Source organism: Octopus bimaculoides, chromosome 5, assembly GCF_046866305.1.
Source record: "Octopus bimaculoides isolate indiv1 chromosome 5, ASM4686630v1, whole genome shotgun sequence".
NCBI lineage: Eukaryota > Metazoa > Mollusca > Cephalopoda > Octopoda > Octopodidae > Octopus > Octopus bimaculoides.
Window position 1 is genome coordinate 35,540,220 of NC_142932.1, and position 26,453 is coordinate 35,566,672.

General features: G+C 33.5%; 1 protein-coding gene across 12 annotated transcripts in view; it reads right to left on the bottom strand.

The window, feature by feature from the left end:
• Positions 1-26,453, bottom strand: part of LOC106873723 (nephrin) — a 722,597-nt gene that overhangs the window by 453,139 nt on the left and 243,005 nt on the right. For 3 of the 12 annotated variants that reach the window (XM_089352164.1, XM_089352171.1, XM_089352170.1), the window contains exon 2: positions 20,006-20,063. The exons of the other annotated variants lie outside the window; for them this stretch is intronic. In XM_089352164.1, coding sequence (XP_089208290.1) covers positions 20,006-20,063 — 58 coding nt within the window. The remainder of the gene's footprint in view (positions 1-20,005; positions 20,064-26,453) is intronic. 12 annotated transcript variants of the gene reach the window in all.

Genomic DNA, 26,453 nt, shown 5'->3' on the forward strand with positions numbered 1-26,453 from the left:
AAAAGAATAAAGGAAATATTGGATCCATCTTTATATTTAAATATGATTTCTTTATAATTTTGAAAACAAAGAAGTTTCTGAAAATATTGAAATTCCATTTCATTTCCCCTAATTTAAGTGAACTGATACTGTATGGAATCTAGAATGCACCAATAAAATAACAAACTATCAAGATATGCATGTTGACATTTAGAACATGCATACAGTCAAATGCTCATTTGTTTATCTGGGTGTACTTTATCATATATTCACTGTAATACTTGCCCGGCAGCCAATAGTTTAGTCTCAAATGCAGAACATATCTACTTCTTATATGATAAATTTCAATATAAAAAAAAAAAGTATTCATTGTATGTTTAAAGGAATACAATCAATCATAATAAGACAACTATTTGGCAAGTACTTAACATAAATAGTTCCCAGTGTACTTTAAAACGTACATGAAAAATGTGATTCCAGCTCACCAAAAATGTCAAGTTGACATTTAAAAAAAGTCTCTTCTAAAAGGCTTACACATATAGCTGCATAATTTCATCAAGACAATTCTTCATTATTGATATGTATTGACGAAGCAAAATGCCAGTTTTTGCACAACAAGAATATAGTTGATTTTAATAAATCATAATTATATTAGTAAACTATTTTGTCTAATTGGATGGTTTGAACTTACCATGATGAAAAAACAAAATAATTTGTATAAGGTTTCTCTTTTCTGTTTTGTCAATCTGCTTAAGAAAACAAACTATCATTGATTAAAAAAAAATCTATAACTGCTTATCAAAAGTTATGTTAAGTAGGTAGTTTTCTTGTAGAATTTAAAATAAACTATCAGTCATTGCCAGAGCAGGAAAATAAATTTTTGCTAACAACTTTCAGACACAAGTGCTACCAATTGATAACCCTGCATACCGGATGCTAGCAAGTTTATGATTTCATCAGGAGAAAATGTGCAAAATTTCAGGACCTTCCTCAAAACGGCATTATTGTGTACTTCCCCTACCCCCACAACTTACTGAGATGAGGGACCCCATTCTGCTAGTTCAACTGGTTACCAGGTTTCAGTCAGTATTCTTCTAGCCATTGCTCATTGTCTCTCTTTAACCAAATCAAGGGGCTTGCATTCTCCACCATAGTTTAATTATATGTTGATACTTTTAGTGCTTATATTTTACCATTCCACTATGTTGAATGTTTGGATATTTATGCCATAAGCAACAATATTTGGACGTTTTGAAATAAATATGACCGACAATGTTGATGCTTCAAAACTAATTCTCTTTCTATGTACAGTAAATATTGTGGATACCATAAAAGCATTTGAAAACAATACATTTCAATACACAAATTCTTCCTCATACAATGACAACCATCAGATCCAATATCTCCAGATGTTTATTTTTGAGGTTATTGATTGAGATTAGTATGGCCATTGTCTAATTCTAATTGTAGTTTATGTTCAATGAGAAATAATTGGATAGAAGGAATGTTTTATAGATAGACATGGTCAGAACTGAAGAACTAAAGAGTTTCTATTTTTGTGGGTTCTTGGAAGTGAGTGAAATGTAGGACAAAATAAAATGTTATTTTAAATTTGAGAAAGGCTCAACAGAACATCAGACTGTGGCTCAAGTTTTCAACAAATGATTTCTGTTTCAGTTGGAAATTGGAAATTGAGAGGATCCCTTAAACAAGTTATTCGTCAAGACATGATTATGCTCAGCATCCATCACCAAACTTATTCATGATTAGCAAACCTTTTCAATATTTAACAGTATTCCTCAGCAACATACTTCGTATAGCTTGCTAATGATGCAAACTCACACATGTAGCTTTAATTGATACATGAATTAATTAATTCTTAGCTAACAACAGATCAGTGCACTACATTCTTAACACAGATACCAAGTCAGCTCAACAAGCACCGATTATTCATACATTGCTGCACACAAAACTGGGTCCGTTTTCTGCACATGTTACTGTTCCTACAATGTATTTTCACATACGATGCTGTTTGAGAAACTTCTCTCTACACACAGTTATCAAGAGAACCCAGCAGAACAGATCTATCTATATAAACTGTCATCAGCAGAACAGACCATTCTACACACAAAGTAATCAATATAACAAGCCCAGTTACACACACTGTCATCAACAGAACAGACCAATCTACAGAAACTTATCAATAGAACAGACTAGTCACACACAATGTAATCAATATAACAGACCATTCCACACAGACTGTCATCCAAGGAACAAACCATCGACATGCTTTGTTACAAGGAAAATAAATTCACTACCCTTCAGCTAGCCTCCAACTGAAAGCACATTAATAGCTGAATATTCACAACACACTTGTATGAACACACATACACACTTTCATAGCAACTCACTTGCATAGGTACACATACACTCACATCTCAGACATTGTAAACAATGACACTGTTTCACTCAGACATGCAGCCACAGCCACAGCCACACACACACACACACACACACACACACACACACACACACACACATGCAATCAGCATACTTCTAGAAAAGTACTGCTTTTACTATTATTCAAGAAGATTGCATTGTCTTTCAATTAACAGGACTTGCCAAAACTAACATCTCTCAATACTGAAATTAAAGTCTTTTCTATCTACTACATTCTTCTTCCACTCGAACTTGTCACAGTGAACTACTAACAGCAAGTAGAAACTTATCCACATTCCGTATTTTCTACAGAATGAAATAATCTGTTTCAATTTATTGTGTATTACATATTTCAACATTTGCTTTCCTACACATTTACAAATATTTCCTTCATGCAAATATAAACTGTTTAGCAAATCTAATATTTTGTATCACTAGTGATATCTGTTAAATAAAAGCAATTACAATCAGTGATATAGGCCAGACATGATGCAGAGGGAAACTGATACATACCAGTGACATGATTTGAACATAGGACATTTAAGACAATGGCCAACCACTTTAACCACACATCTACCGTCATACATAATCTAATTTTATTGGTTTTCTTTTTTAAATGACTTCCTAATAAGTGGCAACCGTATAAGATAAAATTGACATATCACAATATGTAAGCCATAGTAAACAAAAATATTCAATAAGAGCGTTCTTTTGCATTAGAAAAAAGAAAAAGAAAGAAAGAAACAGAAATATTTATAAATTGTTGAGCTGACATGAAGTTGTGTTGAAACATAAATTATGGAAAACAAAACAAATTTAGATGAAATATTTTATCGTACAATGAATCCTCTAAAGAACATAAAATTACACATGCCAAATAGTGATGAATGTTGGTATCCACTAGCTTATCATGATGCTTCTATCATCATGAAAGGTTTTTGCTTACAATCATTTTTTTTTTTTTTTCTGCTCGATAGTTTCACAGCAATACTTGTTAAGATAGATAATTCTGTATATGTCAAAACAGGTTAGCTAAAAGGATTTTTACTTCTCTTCTAGCATTAAAGTATTATTATTTATCAAAACATATTGAATGACAAACTGACATTTACTGGTAGAAGGAAGTAAAATTCTAAATTTCTGTTTAAAAAAAATATAAAAACAAGAAAAAGCTGAAAAGATTATACTATTTTCTAAAAAAAAAAAAAAAGAAAAGGGCCACTGCTAATCAAGCCAAAATGGCCCATAGTTTATATCCCATTATTCTTCATGCTGCACTGTGTTCCTGGCCATGACAACTGTTGAATGGCCCAGTTAACCTAGTTTTAAATAGATACTATATCATGGTACAGTTCTGCTTTCATAAACAGCAAGTTTAGTATAATAAGTGATGAATGATTCATTGGTAGGTAGATCTGAATTTCAAAACTCTTACATATAACTGACTTATGGAAAAATGCCACAGACTTTCTTTAGATGATCTACACAGCAATACAGACAATAGATTATGAAATACAGATATTATTGGCCACTAAAGTTTACAGTTTATTATATATAAACAACCAATGGAAGATTACAGACAGTAAATTTCATTAGCCTTATATACTGCACCAATAATAAACACAGAGAAATAACAACTGTCATGTTCTAAGTTCATGTTTGGGGTGGTCCCACAAAAAGATCAAAACTTGCAGTTTCCCAAATGTTGAATACCACAAGGATCTGATCCAACCGTCCACTCTTTTGAACCTATACCTATCAAAATATACAAACTCACAGATGACATCATGCTCACATAGTCCGACTATTAATCTCCAGACGCAACTGTACAACTTCTCTAAATTTAGATCAATCAATGAGAAACTGGCTCCAAAACAACACAGCAGTCCCTACCAACTCTACCATTTCCCTTTTCCCAAACAGTATGAGAGAAGATCAAATACAATCAAACATCATACTCATCAACACAAACATTCCATATATATACAGCTGACAAAGACACAAGGAGTTAGATACAGAAACCCCCACAACATTCAAAGCACAACCTGATAGCACTGAAGAAATCAAAATGAGACAAATATATTCAAGAGCACTCGTAGGTACTACATTTGGTTTATAATCTCTTGGCAATAAAATAAGACATAATAAAACAGTAAATTTTACACCATTACAGGGTGATTATAGACCACACCCACAGATCACTCATAAAAATGGAAGACTACCTGAGCATGAATGTAAGGGTCACAATTTGTTAGTGCAGCAAGCATCGACCCCCAACAGCTTCTGCCATGACATACACAATCACCTCCAAACACAGACATATAGAGAACACCTATTACAACTACTACTGCTACATGCTGAAAATACTCTCTCTCCCCCACTCAGCTCAAATGTAATAGGCATGTATGCAGATATAGCTGCAACAGCAATTATTTCAGTAACCCCAAATAGTGTATTGTGATGCATACCCCTAACAAAGAAAGAAACAACAATTGCTATATTCTGATGGAATTTACAATGACCACCTCTACTGTAGACATTGTAAATTCCATCTTCATGTATACAGATATCATAGTCATTTAACATCCGTCTCTCATGTTGGCATGTGATGAATGATCTGACAGGAGCTGGCAAAGCCAAGAGCCATACCAGGCTATAGTAGAGGGAATGCCACATGTCCAGTCTCTCCACTGAAGCCTATAATTTCAGAGTATCCAGTAAGATCTCCAGCTAGGAATGCAGCAGCATGATATAAATGGAAAAACTGATGCAGAGGTTGTGTCAAGTTAATTGGTCAACAACCTGCACGTTATAGCATTAGTGAAACACAGCTGACCTTCAACTACACAACAAATACAGAAAGAGATAAAAAAATAACATTACATATCACAGAATGTCATCTTCAAGATGAAGGCATGGAATACATGGAACAATAGCTCTCTGGACTCAACTGTTCAACTTAGTAACCATGCACAGAAAATTTGTATGACTGGAGATAACCTGGAGTAAAATATACAAATATTACAAAGCCTTCCCTGGAGTTAGGAAGAAGATTTGAAGTTTATTTAAAAGTAAAAATTAGATTTAGGATTAATTACCATTCCAAATTTATGTTAATGACGTAAAGGGAAATGGATACCAAAAACAGCAGAATACCAAACCAAATTTTATACAGTATTTAAGTAGCTTTCTTAATATGCTCAGTCCAAATGATAAGGAGACCAATCTTTCTTTCCATCTGTTTGGGGTAATAGAATAAGTACCAGTTATGAGCTAGGGATCAAATCAACACCATTCATCACATGTAAGTTTAGTCCCCACATGAAATTCAACACTGGCCACAACATAGAAAAATTCATCTTTTCTTTTCTATATTAATATTGAATCAAGACATTTTCTTATTTCAGTGAAAAAAAAAAATCATTAAATTATAAAATCAAACATAATTATACTCACCAGTATGCTTTTTTCTATTCCTAATTTGACATTAATGTGGTACAAAATTTAATGAAAATAGATGATGCTTTATAATGATTTCTGACAAAAATTTAAAACCGATCTTTCAAAAACAACATTTTATACCAAGTTACTCTTATACTAAGACGTTAGGACACCTCCCTTAGAAACAAAGATACAGATGAAATCCATCAATCTATATATTGCAGAAAACTAAATATATCTCAAAAATCATTAATTTATTGAATGAAGATTTATTCAACTTCAAAATAGTAAACCAAGTCTGATACCCCAACCGTATCACATATAAATTGATAAGGTTTAACCCTTTTAAAACCAACCTGTCCAACATCACCCCTGGTTCTATGACACAAACTCATGTTTCCTTTGCTTTCTTGGGCTTATTTCCAAGGAGCAGCAATTTTAAATGAAGAAAAATTTACATTGTCTGCAGGTTTATAATACTGCCTCACCTCAAACTACTGCACTGCTATTTATCCTACCCTCCTCCTTCCTGAGCCACTTCTACCATCAACTATCAACCACACCTCCACTCTTCATCACCATTCAGTACATCCACCTCAACCCCCATCTCTAACCATATCACTCTTCTTATGAAATTACTTACCCTTTTTACTTTACCCCACATCCACTGCCTAAATTTATTTCTTTATTGGCCCCAGGAGGCTAAACATAGAGGGGACCAGCAAGGACAGACAAACGGATTAAGTCGATTACATCGACTCCAGTGATTAACTGGTACTTATGTAATCGACCCCAAAAGGACAAAAGGCAAAGTCAATCCAGAAAGAATGAAAGGCAAAGTCAACCTTGGCGGAATTTGAACTCAGAACGTAACAGCAGACGAAATACCGCTAGGCATTTTACCTGGTGTGCTAATGTTTCTGCCATTCTTCCTTCTACCCTCCTTCTTGTATCTTGAGTGTACACACTGGCACCCTATTACTACAACTTTATCTCCCTTCCCAGTTACTCTCATCCATCCTTGTATAATGTGGGGAAGTCATGTATGGAAAGACATTTGTGCTTGTCCCTCTATCATACTTTAGCTTTCGACATCTGGTAAAAACCCTTCCTTTTGTTTTTGTTCTTTGTCTTGCTAGTTACTTGGCAACTTCAATGTCAGTCATCATCATCATCATCAACATTTAACATCCGTTGTCCATGCTGGCATGGGTTGAACGGTTTGACCAAAGCTGGCAAGATGAAAGGCTGCACAAGACTCCAGCCATCCAGTACATATATGGTAAAGAGGTAGGCATAAAGAAAGGCAACAACCACAGAAGCTATGCCAAAACTGACATCAGGGCCTCACACAATTTTGTGACACATCAGGGCCTGACACAATTTTGTGACACATGAGATCCTGTCACACCATCCACACATGCCAGCATGGCAAACAGATGTTAACTGATGATGAGGATAAACAAGTGTGCCTTTATAATCTTCCTCCACTAAAGTATAAACAAATTTAAAGAGAATTTGGCTGCTACTTCTAGCAAATCAAGTCACTGCCTCAGATCTCTTATATCGCATCATTTAAAATTCGGAGCATATTGGAGTTGTTTAGCCAGTTGACCCATAACCAAAAATATGTCTCTTTTCATTTTAAGCGCAAAATATGGGGTCAAGTAACCTCAAAGTTGCAAGAAAGTTGGAAATTCTTGCTAAAAAGAAAGAAGGAATATAATTTTATGCTTTTCGCCTCATCTTCCTTTGTACAAAATCAAACTGGTTTCCATAGGATTTTTTTTTTTTTTTGTTATGTATAATGATATAGTTTTGGAATTCTTGCTTTCCAATTTGTTTTGGCTTTTATTTTTCTTTCAAAGATCATGTATTAAAAATGAGAAAACCTTTCTTTATAAAAATTGCATAACTTCCAAAACATTATCAGCCTCAACAGTTGGTGCACTCTTTTTATATAGAAAGAATCTCAATTAGTCAAAGACTCTGGATTCAGAAAATAAAATTGTAAAAAAAAAAAAAATGCACAATAATGATAAACATGTAGGATGAAGACGAAATACATGTCGGCATTTTTACATTTACATTTATTTTCACCAAATATTCCTTTACTGACAATTTCGAAACTTGTTGACTGTAGAAGTCTGAAATATGGAGATAATGGTTAATGAAATTCAAGAGGCACCATAGCTCATTCCAGTCTTTAAAGAGCATTTTGATATACAACTACTCAAGATGTGAGAAATATTGGTTGATGCAAATCTTTATAATGTTAGAGAAGCTTAATGCAAAGCAAAGGAAATAAGTCAGTTTGATACAGCAGTATGTTTCAATGATCGATGGATGCACATCATAAATGGAAGTGTTTGGAAAGTTTACAGAAAGACAATGGCAAGATCAAAGGCGATATTTGAAAGCAATGATAGATCTCTGAGTAAAGAATTTCATGGAAGTGTTAGGTTTATTAGAATTATTGAGTGATGTTGGAATGTAAATGAGAAGACAATGTGTTGTTGGCTTTAGTAAAAGCTGTATTTGCACCAATGAACCTGGCAGAGTTGTTGACATAAGAGAACTACAGTTCAAACAATTTGCAAGTAATTGACCAGTAACCAATATTTATAACTTTTATAAATGGAAAGAGGATAGCTTATGAAAGGCTCAGTTGAGAAATGAATTGTTACAATAGATTTCTATTTATCTGTGTTGAATAAATTAGCCTTGAGATTATTAACACACATAAATATATAGTAATATTGTAAAAGAATTAACACATTTAAAACTAAACTCTACATTATAGTTTTATAACACTTCATTTCCATTTCTTTCCATTATGAAGATGAAGTTTTATGTTAAAACAGTTATCAATTCATCAGTTTCTAAAGTTGTAAGTGCATGCGCACAAACCCATTGTTGGGCAGGTGTCAGGGTTATTACTAACTTTTCTGCAGAATAATAATTTTAACCAGTTATGGAGATGTACTTGTATAGCAAGTGACCTGATCTGAGATTGTGTGCCAAGACAGTTGCAGCGTGGAAAGTGTTAATAAGCCATACAAACACACACACACACACACACACACACACACACACACACACACACAAAACCCGTTAGATTTACTTCAATATTTAAATTTAATTTGTCAAGATATTTTCCATGCTGCATGGAATTTTGTCAGTGAACAGGTCGTGGTTTCAAAGCGACGAAAATATTTTGATAGATTAAATTTAAATGTTGAAGTGAATCTAATGGCTTTTGTGTGTTTTTAAATGGCTTATAAACACCATCCATGCTCCAATTGAATTTAAACCGAGTACTACAAAAAATGCTAAAACATTAAGAGACATTTTACTAACTGCAGTGAGCCAATCTACATTGAAACTGCTGTTTACGGACCTATAGACAAGGATAACTAGATCTTTGTGATTATTGCTGGCATTAGAGTATAATGCCAATATTAAGATACCAATCACTGACCCTTGGTACCCTGCACATCTAGTTATCATCACTGTTAAAATTAAGAATTTTAGCAGTTGTCCAGTCGCAAACAGGTGAATGGACAGAGCATAGTTTAATAGTCAACTTATTACGATCTTGGATTAAAATGTTTAAGTTAGAGAAATAAGTATTGTTAACACATACACACATAGTGTTGGCATGGAAGGTAGAACATGTTAAATGGTTTGAATTTATGAGATGGAAAAAACAAAAAAACAAAAGCATTTTGCAATGTTATCATATAATAGTGGTTACACAGGGGTAGTCACAGATGCTATTTAAAACTCCCTCATATTGGTTGTAGTATTTATTATCTTTCAGCTTAAATATAATTTTTAGATGCTTCAGAAAGTTCTAATTAATTTTGAATAATGCCTATCCTTTCACTTCCACCACCAACACTATTAACATGGTTAAACGAATTGAGCCTAATAGGAACCAGCTTCTAGTACATAAGAAATGAAATGTAGTCAAAATCTCTCTCTCTCTCTCTCTCACTGACACTGTTCTACTCAGATTATTGATGTAAAGCTGGATGGTTAAGGAGCCCCCACTTGCATTTGGAACAGTTAACGCTAAGGTCACTATGACTAAATCTCTCAGTCATCCTCTTCGCCATTGCAAAGACGTTGTCAGGAGGGCCCCCAAACAAGCATCATCAAGACACCAGGCATTCATGTCAGCTCCAATCTTAGTAACATCATCAATACCCAATGCAAATCCAGATTTGTATCATTTGGCAGAGAAAAACAACAGCCAAAAGACCCTTGCCATTTAGGAATGTGATTATCGCAATGGCATACATACTTTTCCTCAGTTCAAGAAAATGTAAGACTTACTTTATTGAAAATCTTTTTGAAGAGTAATTTTTGTACATGATACCCCCCCCCCCTGCTCTCTCAAAGGTAATTCTTATGTCATTTCTAAAAGCACTTTGACAATTTACTTCAACTGAGCTTAATTATTAATAAAATTTACTCTGAAGCTGTTTTGCTCAAATTATTCTGCTTAGTAAATATGAATATTAAAATATAAGCATATATTATGTGAATATTTACAAATTATTATTTTGCTAAATAAATAACTGAAGCATTTTGAATTAAAGTATTGATAATTTCTCAGCAAGTATGTTACGTTTCAATGATCAAAAATGATATGGAATACAGCTGGCTATTTCTAGAAACACTGCTTTCACAAAATTGTCATATCTAAGACAGAAAAAAATCTCACTTGATATATTTTAAAATTATGAATCACAGAGAATAAGATTAACCTTTTTATCTAAATTTTAAAAAGCACAAAATTAATTCACTTCATCTCGCATCACAACAATAAAGCATTCAACTAAAAAGGCTCCATACCTCTCAGGAGCCGTTGAAATTCAAAGTGCATATGCAGGGCAGTCTTCATAGCATAAGACTCTGTGTACACCAATTCACTGGACCCTATAGAATTTGACAGCAAACCACATCATACATAGATCAGATTTGGACCCTTAGATTTGTGAAGGCCCTGGGAAACTGCCTAGTGTGCCTTAAACAGCACTGTACATATGTCTTTTTGAAGTGGTGGCAATGGAAATAACTGGTGTTGCTAGTGAATTAATGAGGTTTATCATCAATGCCAAAAGGACAACAATTAGAGCAGACACCACATGATGGCCATGGCAACATATTAATCAAGCAATCATTTGTGGTAATATTTTGTGTGTCAGTACACTGCTGGAATATTGATGGTTCTAACCTTCTTTTTGATATTATTAATTATATTTTCTGCACTCCCAGCAACATTTATCCTTGTTCCCCACCCCTTAAGTAACTAATGTAATAAATCATAAAGAGGGGAACAATCATAACAACTTCAAACTGATAATAAAATAATGAAACCAGTATCCTGAAAATTGTTTCAATTTTTGTTAATATACTTATAACAACATATTACTGGAACAATTAGATGTATGTAAAAATTATGCAGTCATATAACACAGATTGTAAATGCATATCCAAAATTAAAAGAGACAGCATATTGCAAATATGCAAACAAGAACCTGATTGGAATTACTTAAATCCATTCAAAATTGACTAACCAGCGACATCTGTGAGAATGTTTGCAAATCCTTTGATGTGGAGTGAAATTATCATCGAAGTCTGACTGTGATGCAGGCACATGTTGGACAATTTGAAAGAATCTGGCAAATTGAACTACTGTGTCATGTTCCCATGACTATTTTGACATCGTTTTTATGGTTAGATGCCTTTCCTAATGCCAACCACTTTACAAAGTGGTGCGTTTTTCAATATTAACAGTAGCAAAGATCACCAAATTGCTTGGACAGTTAAGGGCCTAGAGTCACTCCTTTTAAATGAGGGGGAAAATAGAGAGAGGGTTATGATTCTAGATGGAGAGGGTTAAAGATGACAAGATGTAACAAATCTATTTGTAGTTGAAATTGGGTGATAGTGGAATGCCTGATAGAATAGTAGAGTACACATCAATTGAAGGGAGAGGAAGTATGACTGGGGAATGGAGGAAAAGGAAGGGATTAGAGTCATAGATTATTGAATAGAGAAGGCTGAGTGGAAAGGTAAGAGGGTGGTTTGTATAGAGGGGGTGTAGAGTAGTCTGGCATTATAAGAGAAAGTATGGAGAGATGGGGTGAGGCAAAGGGGACAAGAGGAAAGCAATGCATTAGTGTGAAGAAGGAATGTTGAGTACAGGAAGAAAAGAGAGGGAGGGAGATCAGATGGGGGAGGGAAAGATGAGAAGTAGAGAGGAGGAGGTAAAGCTGCAGAGAGAGAGCAAAGAGAGAAAATGAGGCAGAGCGAGAGAGAGAGTAATGGATGAGAGCAATGAGGAAACAAGATGCTGGAGGATACCATAAACAGTATTTCGATTGTAAAATAGAAGGAAACTGGAAACATTAACGCTTTCAGAACTAGATTGCTTGTGACATTTTCATGCCAGAAGCAGGCATACTATTCCAAATACAGATAAACTTTCTTTGTGGAGCTGATTTAGACTTGGTAAAATGTCATTTTAAAACAAATCTTTCTTGACTATTCGAGTTTCCTACGAGGGAAGATTCCTATAAATAACTTAATCTTTGACACTATCCAGTGTCTAAGAGTATAACAGGTAGTGAAAGGATTCTGGCTTCAAGAATTAAGTGTCATTCTTATTTCAATGTTTGTAAATCTGATTAGAGGCTAATGCATAAATCTACACAAACAGCAAAGGCATTCATTCTTGCCACAGAGTACTATTTAAAGTTCAGAAGAATGTTAATGAGTACTCAACTGTTTTTATTACATAAAAGTATATAACTGCACTTAAAATAGTTCTAAGTAGATCAAAGAGTCAACCGCACATAAAGGAAGCATCAGTAATTCAACTGCATGATGAAAGCTGCAGTAACTTAAGACTAGAAGCTTCAAAGAAATATTGTAAGCCATTAATATATGATATATGTGTTGTTTTCCAACAACTGAAAGTTTAATAATGCGATTAGCTACTGAGATATAGGTGAGACACAAAACCTGGTGAACTAAGGGAGCAAGATTTATATAGCTGAAGGTAATAAAAACAGAGCCTCAATGTCATTAGTCATCCAGCTGGAAATATCAGTCAAATCATCTTAAATTTACAACATAACCTTTTGAAATAGAATACATTGAGTGATGTAGTTCCTAATATATAAAAACATAGGGTGATCAGTTGGAATGTTTTTCATCATAGGTCCCTTCAGTACGAGATGACCTGGGACTTAAAAGCAACATGGATTCATCAAATGCTTATTCTGGGTTTTCCTAACAGATTCAAAGACAAGCAGAGAATATGAACCATAAGTAATTAAAAAAGGGACCTAACGGAGTTGAAATAAAGAAAATAACAAATGCTAGAAAACAATTTAATGAGGATTCTTCAAATCCATTCAAGCTATTCCGACAAAGGTTTAATGTCAATCAAGAACAGAATTACTTAAAATTCCTCTTTTGTGAAATGACCCACAAGATTGCACATCTGTTTGCAATTTTTGTAGGTTTTTAGTCAATCTTTTATTTTCCCAAGTTGACAATGTATTGAAAATCACTGAAGAACTGTAGTAAAAACGAATAGATTGCTTATGTTTTCAGAAAAACAATGAATCTTCAGATAAGTTAAATGAACAATGTGGATTACTTGAAATTTATCAGAAGCTATATTTTATCTATTTACCTGATATATATTTTTTTTGTATCTATATCAGTATGAATAGGAAAGCAACCAATCGAACTGCAAAAGTAGCAAGAGCCATGAAATTGCGGATACATAAAACTCATTTGATAAACAACATTAATATCAGTTTCATGTTTGAGTTTATTCACTAGAAATAAAATAATAAACCTAACACAAAATATTGAAGTTTTTAATAGTTTAATGACAATATCAGGCAAATGTAGGTGCAAGAGTGGCTGTATGGTAAGTAGCTTGCTTCCCAACCACATGGTTCCGAGTTCAGTCCCACTGTGTGGCACCTTGAGCAAGTGTCTTCTACTATAGCTTTGGGCCAACCAAACCTTTGTGAGTGGATTTGGTAGACAGAAACTGAAAGAAGCCCATCATATATATATACACGTGTGTGTGTGTGTTTGTTCCCCCACCATCGCTTGACAACCGATGTTGGTATGTCTACGTCCCCCTAACTTAGTGGTTCAGCCAAAGAGCCCGACAGAACAAGTAATAGGCTTACAAAGAATAAGTCCTTAGATCGATTTCCTATACTAACGGGTGGTGCTTCAGCATGGCTACAGTCAAATGACTGAAACAAATAAAAGAATTGTACTGATTGCTGTTTAAGTTGGCTTCCTAACCACATAGTTTTAGGTTCAACCCCATTGCATGGCATTGAGTATGCACAGATGTGTGTGTGTGTACCTGTGCTTATTCCCTACCACTGCCTGACAACTGGTATTGGTTTGTTTGTGTCACCATAGCAGTCATAGCAGTTCAACAAAAGAGATCAATAGAATAAATACCAGGCTCAAAGAATAAGTACAGGGTTGATATGTTACATTAAATCCTTCAAAGCAGAGCCACAACATGCCCACAGACTAATCCTTGTAGCAAGAAAAAGATAAGATATTAGAAATCCGTCCACTTTACTGAACAACAGTGAGCGGTATAAGTTATGAATAGAGAAAATATTGACTTTTATATGTCCAACAGCACAAAATTAAACAAAAGAATGCAATAGTGTTTGTCAACATTATTATCTCAGATAAAAGTCCAATATTGCAATGAAAGTAACCCTCAGATGAAAGTTCGGCTTTATTTTGCTTCAATCATTCAAGCTAAATGATTTCAGTTATGTTGAAGCTCGTACTGAATTTTATATATGTTAAACAAAAGTTTGCAAGTCATTCTATCCACGCACACGCACACACACACACACACACACACACACATATACAAAATTCAGACTGCTGTTATCTTGAAAGTTATCTAGTAGATTTTACTTCTTATTGAATAGTGGAATGTACTGTTTTTGAAATAAACAATCTCCTCCAATTAGATAAGTCTGAGATGTCTAAACATCTACTTTGACCATGTGACTGAGCAACATAGCGAGCTTAGAGTACTTCTGAAATCATTAATTTAGAAACACAAAAAAAAAAAAAAAATCAGAATAAGTATATAAATAGACATAAACACAACAAACACATGAAGACACTTACAGATCAAATTGAGAAAAAATACCAGATTGTTTTGGACTATTGATATTCTTTATTTGTGAATAAATAAGTAACCACCTCTAAGAGCTAAGTACAAAATGCCATTGAACATGCTTATCTTTAGAAGCAAATTATCCAAAATATCAATATCAATGATGAGACAATCGTAAAAACAGTACAATAGTGCCTCTCTCTTTGCAGTCCATGTTAATATCAACAACACAGATCGATTAGAAGAAAAGAAAACACTGGATTAGACTATCTAAAATGTTTTCTGTACTCTGCACATCGAGTAAACTAAAGTATGTGAAAAGAAGGGCAGTTGCTCAACACAATGCTACATGAAGAAATATCTGAATATCAAGTTGATATGAAGCGATCAAGATGATATCTTCTCAGTTTAAAATACTCCTAGTTCTGTCAATGTACACAACGCAAGATTTTAAACGCCATCTCACACATTTACTTGACAGCAAGAATTGTCATGCAACAGAACACTAAACAGGAAATTTGGAATATTTTGTAATTTTATACCAAAGGCACATTGATGCCTGTTCAAAAATTATTTTAAAAAATAGCAAACTGCAGTTCTTGGATGGTTAGGTCAAACTATGATAGACTTAATGTGTTGTATGTAAAAGTTACAGATAAAGTGTACTCTTCACAAACATGCATGAATATATCTGAACATGCAAAGAGCTTATTTCTTTAACACTATTCTATATTTTTGAGATAAGGAATTAAGTACATTATTTACACACAAACAAGGTGAGGGCACCTATCCATCCATGGTATATAAATACTTATTTCTTTAATATGTCAGAAGTTGGACAAAGTATTTATGGTTCCTCAAGTCTGCTACAATACTGGGATTTGGAATATCAAATTTTCCAAGTCAATTCAAATAATTCTACAAATCTTTTAGCAGATAATTTACTCATGTGCATCAAAATGAAAAGTTATATCAGTGTTTGATATCAGAAATAATTATTTTTCATTTTCAATAAACCTGTTTTTATTGAATAAACTTTGAATTTAATTCCAAATTATATATCAATAACTAATAAACAGCAAGATAATTGTTTGATACAGTCTCTAGCCTTCAGCTCATAAGTTTTATCAAAATTCTTAATTTCATAATTCTGTTTTGCTCTCAAGTATTCCGTATGTGTTCCACTTCATTGTTCAGATAAAAATTTCATAACAGTATGTCAAAACAAACTTGGTTAGACATAGTGGCAACATTATTACTGTGTTACCTCTAAGAAACAAGCATACCAACTGAGCATTTCCTATTAATTAATTTGAATATCGTATTAGTCACTTGGATTTATTTTACTTTGGTTTTCTAGTAGATTTTGATAACTAAAACAAAATATTCAAATGAAACCAGTGATGGCCTGCATCGGCAATTAGTATATACAAATCAATTATTTGACCAGCAAACGTCTGACATTTCCTGCCCAACACGTTAGATTTCTCTTCCTCATATTAAATTTATTAATTACACTCTGCGAACTATTGACAATTAAACATTTTAATTTTTAGTTCTAATATCTTTCTAATTACAATTAATACAATTAATAGTTTGTTTTTGTTTGAAATTTATCAGCTCATTCACATTATATATACATACATACATATATATATATATATATATATATATATATATATATATATATATATACACACAATATATACACACACACACATGCTTTGTTTTACATAAGAGAAAATATCTCAGACAATGCCAGTTGCTAGTGTTGTAATGTAAATGCATTGTAATGTCTTGCATTACTTTGAGTTCAAAGATCGTAACTGCCCATAAACTTCGCCCCCTCAGGGATCAATACCATAATTAACACTTTTCAAGTGGTCTATTCCAATTGAGTATGCAGCCTTCCCTATAAAATATGGTACTTTGCACTATCAAAAATTAAAACGTTAATTCTACTACTACTTTCAATAAACACAATGAATGTTAGATTACTGGTGAGCAAAAACAGATAATTACTAATTAAGGGTTTAAGTTCAAATATTTTCAGGCTTTTGAAGTGGAGATCCTGAAAAATATTAAGAAATTTTTATAGCAAAGCTTTCATATTTATACAGCTATTAATTGTAACTATTCATGAGAAAGCATTCAACAACGTTGTTTATGTGTAGTGAATAGTGTTATATTATCACCATTATTATCACATTTTATAATAACTAACATAGAAACTTAAAATTTTGTAACTACAATATTGCAAGAGATAAGTTCCCTCCATATGGCACTGATTAAATCGTATTCTGATAAATTGCCTCCACTCTAGTAGCAGGAAGCTTTTTATTTTAATAACATCTGCTTTCTGTGAGGACTTAACTTTAATATATATATATATATATATATATATATATATATATATATATATATATATATATATATATATATATATGAATTAAATAAGAAACAATGTATAAACAAATTACGCTAACGTCTTATCTATAAATTAATGAACAAACACATATTGACTAATAATTCAGAAAACCAGCATAAACTACTTTCTCATTGTGATTTTTGAAATTGTTAACTTGAGCATCAAGTGAGTAGTAAATATTCCAATTGTTGCTAAAAATAGAATTCGTTAATCTCAGGCACAAAACAGATTCCACAAGTAATCAATATTTGACTGACATTAGTTAAAATTTGGTCCAAATTTGATTACATTATGGAAAACGAAAGTGGTTTAAAGAACAATAGATAAGATGATATACGCATATGAAAGTATAAGATGTGAATCACGAGTAGTAATAAATACTCTCTAATACATGTCTGAATCTTTCTGCTGTCGAGCCTTTTTGTTATCAAATGGAACATAAAAATTACATATTAAAAATGACATGCACATGCTAATTATCAGATAAAATTTTAATGCTGCATAAAGTAAAAATTACAACCAACATACAAATGTTATTTCATAATTTTATATGCTAATATTTCATTAGATATATTTCATCCTATTGTTTCCTTTCATCTCGCATTATAATCATTTGGAAATAAATAAAAAGTGCAATCTATTTCTTTGATAATGCTTATCGTTAGGATTTTCAATAAAGTAATTTTTAATGTTAATTTCATATTATTTTTCTTCCTCTGAGTAAAGTACTTGTAAAAATAAAATAATTATTAAATAAAAATTATAAAACATTTACTCATTGAAAATGTTTATCAACATTCTCTATTTTATAATATTAGCAATCAAAAAAAAAAAAGAAAAAAGATTTTCATTTGTAAAATAATGTAACTGAATAGACAACATATGGTTGTTTTTTTTTGTCAATTTTATTCTATTTGAGTAGAAATTTTACAAAATGTTTTCTGGCTTATTGTTTTTTTTTTCTTTTTTTTATCCTGAACATTTTATTCAAATCATTTAGCATAAAACTCCTACTTCTTGAAAACACCTATCCAAAATAGTGTGTTAGTGAGTTTCAATACATATTTTAGCTTCTTTGATATATACCATCAAGTCATTTTGTGTGTTTTTGATGGTGGCTACTAACTCATTATCAAGTATGACCCATTTTCTGCACTGAAACTCCATATATATAAGGCTTCCATAGTGATGAAAACTCCAAGAAACCATCTCTTAGATACACAAGCCACCTCCAGGGCAACAAGAATTGCAACAACTTATGCCAATATTATATTCTGTAAAGCCTCAAAAGTGAGGAAAATACAAATATGGCAATACTTCATTGTTGCTAAGGCAGTGAGATGCTTAGTGGTATTTCATCTGTCTTTACATTCTGAGTTCAAATTCCGCCGAGGTTGATTTTGCTTTCATCCTTTTGAGGTCGATAAATTACGTACCAGTTGTGTTCAGGGGTTGATCTAATCGACTGGCTCCCTCCCAAAAGATTTCAGGTCTTGTGCTTAGAGTAGGAAAGAATACTTCGTTGTTGCAGATGCATGTGATAACCCAACTGCCAAAACAAAATGTCTGCTGATCTATGAAGCTTCAATTCTTCACTGGCAAAAAAGGAAAACAAGTATCTGTGCATGTTCACATGTGCACACAGAGAAAGGCAGATTTTATTTTTGTAGTAGTGCATCTGCAACAAAATATTTACAAACACACCTTTCTATACAATACTTTTTACTCAGCTCAACTGATCCACCTAACACTTGAAAAGCAGAATACTTTATACATTCAATAGCTGATTTGTAAATGATGTTACGGTAATTAAATCAAGGAAAAGCTGTTTAAAAAACACAAAAAACTGTTATATTCATATATTTGATTTGTTGTCAAGTCAAAATTTCCATTGCACAACTGTGACATGCTCATTGATAACCCTACTGCAGTAACACCAGTAACCAGGTCAAGAATTGTTCAATAAAAACTCGAAGCATTCAACATAGTTGGACCAGTATTCAGTTTTACTATTCAATTCATTTGTTCTACTAAAAACAGCAACTGTTCCAGAATCTCAGAATACAGCAGATTCTGTGTGTGTGTGTGTGTGTGTGTGTGTGTGTGTGTGTGTGTGTGTGTGTGTGTGTGTGTGTGTGTGTGTCAGGGGCCAAATTAATTCCTATTTATTAGGATGGTAAAATCTACACGATCAGTTTGTATCCACAGAGGTGAACTCTGGACACAACATAATGGTAAACAAAAGGTCTCAAAACGACCCTTCCCCATAAACTAAAACAATGCTTTAAAACTAGCCCATGAAAGTAGGAGAATATGTGAGAATACAAAAATTCTGAAGAGGAAGAACTGGATACATTTTTCCCAAAACCAAAATAAATTATTTGCTGATGTTCAGTTCGCATAGTAATGGATGCTGAACATGACCTAATACTATTGGCACTGGTATAAAAGCAGAACAAGTAAAATTGAATGAAAAAAAAAAATATGTTCAGTAAAATAAAAATTTGCATTACCTTCATATAGCCAGAGGATAAGGTTAAAGACACAAAATTTCAGCAATGAATCACTTACCTAGAAAATAAAATGTAAAAGTTAGAAATAAAACATTTAAATATATATATATTTTTTTTTTCATTCACACACATTATCACATAATTACACACATACATTATATGACACTAAATGGAAAAACATTTGCTTCTGATACTACAGATTCAGAAATCAGAGATAATACAATCCAATACACAGAATGTGTTCAAAAGTTAATTGGAAACTTAATGCTTATAGATATTTTTATGATACCTCGTTCATTGGATGGATGGATGTGAGTGCGCATGTGTGTGTTTGTGTGTATATGTGAGTGTGTGCATGCATGCACATACAAAAATCCATTAGTAAAAAGTCTTTGTCAGAGGACTAATAGAAAATGTGCATTATTGTTTATCTGTCAGTGGATTTATGTAACTGCGTGTGTTGAATACCGAGCATACAACAAATTGTTGACATTTGATTTCAAAATGTTATGGAAGACTAAGTAACGTAGCAAAATGCACAAGTCAGAAGTGACAAAATGGCCAAGATATTCTTAACATATTCCTTCTGCATTAATTTGATCCCAGTCAGCAACAAAAGAATTAGGTTGCAAACTGATTACAACATTATTTTGTTAAGCAAAATTTGCTTATATTCTGAAAACATTTCAAAAGAAATCAAAATTAATCGCTGTTTCTGTCCACATCTATGATCACTTATGCTCTATTAATTTCATTAGGCAATAATTGCTAATAACTCTTTGGGAGTACTGAAGAAATCAAAGGAATAATTTCATAATTGACTATTATTACATTTCAGTTAACTTTTTGTAAAGTATTATTCAGTAAAAGTGAGGGAAATTCAATATCAAATAAATAAACAAACATCATTTTGGCAAAAATCATCCTTATTACACGGGATCTTCAAATGGATAATTAGCAACAGATTGTTAAGCAATTCCAATAATCCTCATAAAACTCACTTAAATGTCTATGTCTGAGTAACCTAAAATAAATTCTATGATTTTTCCTCCTAACATCAAAGTTGGCAAAAACTCAAAAGCTGTTTGAAATGTGATCAAAGTCATATACCAACCGTCTTGAAATAAAAACTAGTGAAGCAAAACGGCAGCTGAAGTGCGACGTTATGTACTGTAACTAAGAAGTCTTATATCTATCTGAGCTTGAAAATGAATGCCTAAGAATCTAAACTAAAGATCAATAATTTAGTCAGTTCTTTGTTATTTAATCAATAGCAAGCAACACAAGTGACAGCAAAAGTTTCAATTATCTTTCCTGAAATAATCTAAACTGATAAGAGAAGTTGTTATGTGATGAATAGAAGCACAGAAGAATAGTGTTTGGAATTGTAGTAATATTTCAGACTACATGTGTGTGTATGAGAGGGAGAAATAGAAAAATTTAGTCCAAGATTATAATATCAGGTGTTAAATGAAATGTGGAACACCTAGGAAAGAAAGAAAGAAAACAAAACAAAAAAACAATATTTGTTATGTAGAGTCTTGCATATTTTCTAATGTGTTCATTGAAAATATTTCAACAGTCACTGCTTTTGTTTATTTAAAAGAAAATTATTTTGTGACTGAAATTAAACGAAAGAAGAGTTTGTTTATTGCAATTTCCAACCCCGACAAGAACTTACAGGTTTAATTCTATGTTATAAATACATCACATTAAATGTCTTAGTTGACTAAAATTAGATCCTATTACATAGTTGACTGTTAGTTGTTTGTCAAAACATCTTGTTGCATTCAATAATACAATTATCTGATTTTCAACTCTATTCAACTGGTAGCAGAATAAAACAGACCAAAAAAAAAGGAAAAAAAAGAGAAAAGAATGGAAAATAATGAAAAATTTTAAAAAGAAGTAGAATGTAATTTAGGAAATCCTGTAGTTTCATAGACCAATATTACCAAAATTTTAAAACGGTGAGATCTAATCTGCTTTATGTACACATACAAAGTACACCATCAGCAATGCAATTTCCAAACCCTGACCCAGCATTCATAGAGAAATCAAATACTTAAGATGTAAGTATAGCAGTATAGTGCACAGGGGCAATATGATTGCCAATATGTTTTACAGAAACAATGAAGACCGAGTGCAATAAAAGTAGAAACATTTCCTTAAAGGACTTCAGGAGAATTGTTATTTAAAGTAAATTTAGATGTTCCTATTTAAAGCAATTTATGCTGATTCCTAAATATCCCTCCGAGCACATTTCTTCTGACATGACATTAGTCTCTTCCTTGCTAGTTTTCTTTTCCTATTGATTTATCAGAGACAAGAGGGGTGAGAGGGGAAAAATATCAATCAACTCGCAAAACACGATTGCAGGTCAAATTTCAAACATTCAATTTCACCTAGTATACACTACTGATCAGAATAAACCATAAATTGTTTGGAGTTCTAGTATTTAAACTAAGAAATCTACTACATTAAAATTTGAACACTAATCAGAATGCTATACAGTTTCTTTCTAATGCAGTTAATTATAGATGTAAACACTAGTTTCAGCTGACAAAGTTGAATACTAAGCAGTTACAGATGCTGCAAGTCTATATTTTAGAATATTTCAACTTCGTTCATGCTTCAAAAGTTAACATAGGTACACAAAATTGTCTATGTGAAGCTGCTAGCTCCACCGGTTCCCATAGCTCTTTGAAAGGAATTATGATCATCACAGAAAATGGTTTAAGACAAAAGCACATTTTAAAAACAACATACTAAGGAATGATCTACTGAATCAGCATCATCATCATCATTTAACGTCTGCTTTCCATGCTAGCATGGGTTGGACGATTTGACTGGCGACTGGTGAACCAGATGGCTACACTAAACTCCAATCTGATCTGGCATAGTTTCTACGGCTGGATGCCCTTCCTAACACCAACCACTCCGAGAGTGTAGTGGGTGCTTTTTACGGCCACGCACAAATGGTGTTTTTTACATGCCACCTGCACAGGAGTCAGTCCAATGTTTTGTTCACATCCCACCGGCACAAGTGCCAGTAAGGCGAAGCTGGAAACGATCACGCTCAAATGGTGCGTTTTACATGCTACCAGCATGGGAGCGTGACCGCTGCTCTGGCAGTGATCCCACTCGGATGGTGCTGTTAGTGCTCCACTGGCATGGGTGCCAGTCAACACATTTGGTTCAGTTTCGATCTCACTTGCCCCAACAGGTCTTCGCAAGCTGAGTTTAGTGCCCAATGAAGGAAGGTTGGCATGGGTGCCAGTCGTCGAATTTGGTTCAATTTCGATTTCACTTGCCTCAGCAGGTCTTCGCAAGCAGGGTTTTGTGTCCAAAGAAGGAAAGGTACGCATAAGTCAGAATGATCAAGTCAATAAAGTTGCCAGTTCATACTCCAGCACAAATACTATTATGTAACTTTAGGCACTAAACTAAATTTACAACATAAAAAAGGTAGATTTTGATTACTTACAATGTTTGAAACAGGAAATAACACAGTGGAGTCCAATGTAGTGTTTAATAAAATATATTAGGAATTCGGAGTGGCTGTCTGGTAAGTAGCTTCTTTACCAACCACATGGTCCCAGGTTCAGTACTACTGCATGGCACCTTGGGCAACTAACTTCTACTATAGCCTCGGGCTGACCAAAGCCTTGTTAGTGGATTTGGTAGATGGAAACTAGAAGAAGCCCGTTGTATATATGTATACATATGTATGTGTATATATGTTTATGTGTCTGTTTGTCCCCCCCAGCATCGCTTGACAACTGATGCTGGTGTGTTTATGTCTATACAATCTTGTGGTTCAGCAAAAGAGACCGATGGAATAAGTACTAGGCTTACAAAGAATAAGCTCTGAGGTTGATTTGCTCAACTATAAAGGCAGTGCTCCAGCATGGCCGCAGTCAAATGACTGAAGCTAGTAAAAGTCTAAAAGAGTATTGTTTTGCTCAGCAAACATGGGAGACAACTTCACTCGATTGATCAGGAAATATACTAAGCAAGATGGTTCAGTAGTAGGCTGCTGGCTTAGTAGATAAGCGATCAATTCATACTACAGCAGAAATGCTTAGTCAACAAGCATTTTGAGGTATTTTAAGAAAATTTCATTATTCTCATTTCCAAATACTGTATTCTACTTATTCAATAACTCTCCATTTTTCAAATTAATTAATTATGAGTAGAGATAAGCTTTTAGCAAGATGAAAATATGTCTCAGTTTCACCAGTAAGACTTTTCAGAAAAGTATGAACAGCAAAGTAATTTTTTCCCCCTTAGATAAGACATTAATATTCTACATCTAAAATTATCTGTCAAGAAAATACAAATCCACATCTAAGTACACACCTAACCTATCACACTTTATCAAAAGTGCTAAAGGTGATAAAATATTATTTTCAACATAAACCTATATTTCATGGCAGAATCTACAAAATGGTACTCACACACACACACACACACATGTACATGCATGCACACACACACACACACGTACACAGATGAACATGCGCACACACACACTCACACACATGTACATGCGCACACACACATGTGTACACGCACACACACACATGTACATGCACACACACACATGTACATGCACACACACACATGTACATGGAAACATACACACATGTACACATATACACACATGCACACACATGCACGTACACACACATGTACACACACATGCATGTACACACACATGCATGTACACACACATATACACACACGTATACATATGTACACGCACACATGTACACGCACACACGTACACACACACATGCACACATGCACACACGCCAGCATGGAAGTCAGGCCTTAAATGATGAATGATAACACTCTTCACTAGAGAAAAACAAAATACTTATAACAAAGGATAAATTTATTAAACAATATAAAAACTGTATAATTCCCCTAACTAGCTGTAATCTGAGTGGTAATAGATTTGCTTGGGAATAAATACAATTAATTAAAATAGGGATAGTAAAAAAAAATATAACACAAATTAAATGCGTGATGAAGTTATATATAAAAGCATTTTTTCAGTAAGTGGAAAACTTTGTCTGGAAAATACTAATTTACCATCAGCTGTGAAAATATGAACAACGTTTTGATTTTATTTATGTTATTGGTGAAAGGTTTGGCCAAGAGTGATTAGGAGGGGGAGGCAGTTTATATCGAATCTTAGACATTATCGTAATCAAAAGTCAAAACAATCACCACTCCAGTCTATCTAATTGAATAAAACACTCAAAATAAGTATAATCTATTCGGGAAATTGAGGGGATAGGTTTGCTGCCACAGCATAAAGAAAACAGTGACTGAGGCATGCAACAAGTCAATGTTTCAAACCAAACCCTGCTGTCTTGGCAAAGAAAAAGATACATTAGATAAGGTGATTTTCTAAAATAGTGGAGTTAGCACAGTTGGAATGCATTTGATCTATTCAATGAGAGCTGAAGTAAAGCTAGACAAAGACACATTATTTCTATTGACATCATAAAGTGCAGACCTTCACCAAGCAGCTCATTTTCACCCATATACACGCATGCTGAAAAATCACCCAATTTCCCAAACCAACACTGGCAATAACATAACCTCCTCGGTGGGGTTAAAAAATAAATAACACAACCATAGGATTTAAAAAACAAAAAATCCTTTAAAGACAGCAATCATCTGAAGCAGTTATAATAAATCAATGACAACAGCAAGCTAGTTTCACCATACAACTAAAAAGAAACAACAATTACCTAAAACTTGAGTGATACACACACAACATCATGGTCGGAAAAGTAACAGTCTGTTACGGTGACTTTTGGACGCCGATCCTGATTGACGTAAACATAATTTAGCAGGCTTCCATAGTTGGTGGTGGAGTTTTGGATTAGTTGGTTGAACCCAAACTGGTTCATAGTTATCAAGATCTCATGGTTAGGGGAATAAAGGAGATCCACGTTGTCAAAGATAAAAGAGGTATCTGTCTACTTACGAAACTAAACCTACCTACCTATTTTACATCCTTCAGTGGTCAGTATAGTATCGATCATCCCTCAAGAGTCCATAGATATGTGAGTAAAATTACTAATACAGAAATGAAAATATAACTTTGGAAACAGCAACACCACCATAGGTTACATGGAGACGATGAACGTATTTTCAAGGGAGATAATCAAAGAACGTAACATTGTAATACTTCATGTAAAGTAAATATAACAAATAAAGAATCCTTCAAGAATCCATAAAAATTCCCGGATCAATACCAAAGTTTCATCATCTATTCCTTGTGTTATTACCAACTTTTCTTGCAAGCTTCATCAAATACCGTTCACAACTTTTTGAGTTATTTTGCACACAGACGGATAGGCAGACGAACCAGCGCCGATGAAAACATAACCTCCTTCCTTGGCGGAGGTAATTAAAGATGATCTGG